This window comes from Apis dorsata, unplaced genomic scaffold (genome assembly GCF_000469605.1).
Source record: "Apis dorsata unplaced genomic scaffold, Apis dorsata 1.3 scaffold_327, whole genome shotgun sequence".
Lineage (NCBI taxonomy): Eukaryota > Metazoa > Arthropoda > Insecta > Hymenoptera > Apidae > Apis > Apis dorsata.
This window is the reverse complement of record NW_006263595.1, coordinates 310,545-314,288: the sequence shown is the minus strand read 5'-3', so window position 1 is coordinate 314,288 and position 3,744 is coordinate 310,545. Positions and strand designations below refer to the sequence as shown.

Genomic DNA, 3,744 nt, shown 5'->3' with positions numbered 1-3,744 from the left:
TTTTTTTTTTTTTTTGAAACTGAATTTTAAAAAATTAAGCGAGGATAAAGATGATAATTTGATTAGATATGCAAAGGTGAACGAGATTTGAATAAATTAAATTTTTTAGAGCAAGAGATTCAAAGAATTTGTAATTTGGCTGGATTCTTCAAAAGGAGAATCCGAAAATCCCGCGTCGAATTTGTGGGCAACGTGAACGTGAAGCCATCCCGAAAAATCGTTTCAAATGGAAATTGGTGAAGCCGACGCCTGGTCGGTTTTCACGCTTTTCACATGATTGAAATTCGTGGTTTAAAGATAGAAAATGCTGCACGAAATGGATGACACTGAAAAATCGACTCCAACTTGCCTGTTTTGCAATTGAATGATCCAATTTTCGGTTCCATTTCAATGCCTGAATGTCCAACAATTGATTAAACAAAGATTTACGATTCGAAATTCATGGAAAGAATTCCTGTCATGGAAACAATTGTCCTTTTTATAAAAATTATCAAATAAATATTTTATTCCATAAATTTTGAAGAAGAATAAATTTATCAAAAGATAATATACTTTCATATATCCTTAATTTTTTGAATAATAATAAACTTCGAACTAAATAAAAAAAATCTAATCCCACAACGATTCTTCACTATGAACGAAAGTTCATAAAAATCTCTCGAAAACGCAAGAACAATTAAATCATGGAAGAAGAATGATCAATCCTTTCCACTTGAATGACTTAATTTCGATTTACAACATGGCTGCAGTGATTGGAGATCGAGTTCCCTTTTGCAAATGAATGGAAAAATACACGGGTGTCGAGCATTCTGATTTTCCGTAACGACGATCTCGTTGACTTTTTGTCACGATTCCTCATTGTGAATCGGCCATGCGAGCCCGGCCCCCTTAAGTCCCTTCTCACAATGCAATTATGCGGGTCTACGAGCCGTTTCATAAGATTTCAGGGAGATCTACTCTCTCTCTCTCTTTCTGGAGCAGCTCGTGTTATGGTAAACGAGCCGTTTAAAAGTCGTTTTTCTTCTCGATGCAACTCGATCGATGTACCCATGATTCTTTATTTATGTTTGCGAAACGATACGTAAGAGAAGGTGTGTTCTTCCGTGAAACTGACCTGACTATATATAACTATTCGGGAAGGATTACTCGGAGAGGCTCGATCGGATCGATGTTATCGACAGCGCTACTCCAACGATTTTTATGGGTGAATAAATCGAAAAATAGATGGCATTTTTGTCAACTTGAAACTACAATTTACACAAATCCGTCCGAAATCATGAAAATTATCATCAAATATGATTCTCAACAAATAAATAGACAATAATGATAAAATTAAATCCGAAACAAAAAAAATTCCACCTCATTCCCATAGTCGATGGCAGAATTTGGTGAATAGAAAGAGCGATAACACCTTTATGGATGGTACGTAACCTAAGTTGATACTTTACTCTCTATCTCGTCGTTTCGTATTCTTTCTTCTCTTATGATTTATAAATTTTTTTACTTTACAATAGAAAAAGACATTTCGATTTCGATATCGATCGAAAGATTAACGCGAGTAACGTAACGTAACAACGATTCATTCCATTTTATCAGGAACCGAAACGAGGATGTTGTATGCAAAATTACCGCCCAGTCTCTCCTCAAAGAGAACTTTGCGCTGTCAGAAAGTGCAATTACAATTCGAAACAACAAAATGATCAACTTAGTAACAATCAAAAGCTTCTCCATAGGATTCAGCATATAAAAAAAAATTTGGAAAGATTTCAGAATCCGAATAGATCGGTATTACTATATCGATTTTAACGATTTCGAATCTTTGAATGATGAATAATATTCTCACTTAGATATAATATTCGTTTAATAGAGGGAAGGAGAAGGGCGAAACCAAAGGGATGGAGAGAGTCAGACGCCAGATTTTACCCGATCAGATTTAAATAGCTTTCGACAAATTTTGAACAATTGTATCATACAAATGAAAAAATTGAAAAAATTCGTAGAAGATGAGAATTTTTGGTGGAAAGTATTCAAAGACAAAGATTTCAATTGCTGCGAGCAGAACATGCCACATTTGCATGGTTTTCTCGATGGAACTATGGTCACTTTGAAAATTCTTGAGGAGAGGCTTGGAGAAGTATAATATACGAAACTTTATATATTTTATAAATTTATATATTCATAATATATGAATATTATGAATATATATTTATATATTTTATATATTTCATAAATGTTGCAGAAATTATATCTACGGTGTATATTTTGATTTTAGCCTATCGCCCATTCAACGCCGGAACGTAGGAGATCAGATCCTTTATTACCTTGTCAAGAACACCTTATAAGACCGCCGTATGCACCTAGAGAAGATGAACGTAAAAGACTTGAGTAAGGAAGAAGAAAGAAAAGAAAAAATTTAAAAATTTTCTGGAAAAAGACTAAAATTCTATTTCTTAAATTTTAAACAGACAAGATAGTTTTCTTAAATCGATCTAATTAATTTTTAAACGTATTCGTTTCATCAAAACTGGCTGATTCTTGCCAAAGTCGATCTCGTTTTTCACATCTCGTACAATTTACAGGGAATGCATGCCCGTCGAGCATACGAGAAGGACGAGTCCAAGGATGCAACCAAGAGTGATAGAGGAGAGGGAACAAATGTAAATACATTTACGATTTTTCTTATCAAAATTGATGAAAATGATTCTTGTAAAAAGTTTGATTACTTTTTTATAATTTTAAAATAAAATTTACAGTGATTATTCGCCCGAAAGAGCGCCGAGAACACCGATAAGATCGCCGCGGATAATTGAAAGAACTCGAATGTAAATACATTATTAAGACGTATTATAATAATTTTTCTAAAAATTCCTACTTTATCGAACGCGATAAATTTTCTAAAAATTTACAGCGATGAACCTGTTTTTATCGATGCTCCAAGGGTACCAGTCACCGAGCAAAGGGAACTGTAAATATGCCAAAATACAGATATTGCCATGATTTTCGCAAAAAACGAATAACTTTTTATCAATATCTTTCACAGACAATTTTACTCGCTTCCGGAATACGAGGAATCCTTCCCACGTGGTCACACGATCTCGTATCAGGTCTCGAACGGTTCACGAGTAGAGAGAACGCCTCGTCAAGTAGCCGATCCAGTAATAAGCCCGCGAATAGTCGAACAAATGGTCGAGCCAAGAAATCAACGAATAATCGAGGAACGAAGGAACAACCGATATCGAACCGGACCAGAAATATCCATTATGCAAAATGGCCACGAAACGTTTCACACCACTATTCCTACGGGTAAATTTCGATAAAAAAATATTATCGAATTTGAATGAAGAAATGGATCGATAAATATTTAATTTCTCTAAATTTTAGTGGGAACAACTCACTTAGGCTTGTGGCACACTAAAAGCGCATCCGATTTTTCACCATCGCAAACATTTAACACCGAGAACACCGCTCGAAAACAAATTATTTTGAGTGACATCAGCACCTCGGTCGAATTTCATCCGGTATTTTTATGCATATATACATGTACAAATGGATTAATTGAAATATATATGTAAAATTATATTATTTACTGCAGGTTCAAGAAATGTCGCAATATTCATCGCGACAGGAGAAAAGGTTTATGATTAAGGAAAATAAAAATAACCAAAACAAAAATCAATGCGAGATTCTGCAAGAGAGAAAAGAAAAAACTTGCCAAGGAGACATTGCGTGAATCTTATTTTACGG

General features: G+C 34.4%; 1 protein-coding gene across 1 annotated transcript; it reads left to right on the top strand.

The window, feature by feature from the left end:
- Positions 1–1,073: 1,073 nt before the first annotated feature.
- Positions 1,074–3,742, top strand: LOC102673654. The gene is made up of 10 exons (XM_031511551.1): positions 1,074–1,422; positions 1,597–1,785; positions 1,868–2,134; positions 2,273–2,385; positions 2,580–2,657; positions 2,754–2,822; positions 2,909–2,965; positions 3,041–3,303; positions 3,382–3,518; positions 3,593–3,742. The coding sequence occupies exons 1-10, from the start codon at positions 1,420–1,422 to the stop codon at positions 3,728–3,730; spliced, it is 1,314 nt and encodes a 437-aa protein (XP_031367411.1). The 5' UTR covers positions 1,074–1,419; the 3' UTR covers positions 3,731–3,742.
- The last annotated feature ends 2 nt before the right edge of the window (positions 3,743–3,744 follow it).

Bases quoted from the DNA above. Each gene is read 5' to 3' on its own strand.
- LOC102673654 (XM_031511551.1), top strand. The intron at 2,386-2,579 runs GTAAGGAAGAAG...TACAATTTACAG, and splicing joins GATGAACGTAAAAGACTTGA to GGAATGCATGCCCGTCGAGC. The intron at 3,304-3,381 runs GTAAATTTCGAT...TCTAAATTTTAG, and splicing joins TCACACCACTATTCCTACGG to TGGGAACAACTCACTTAGGC.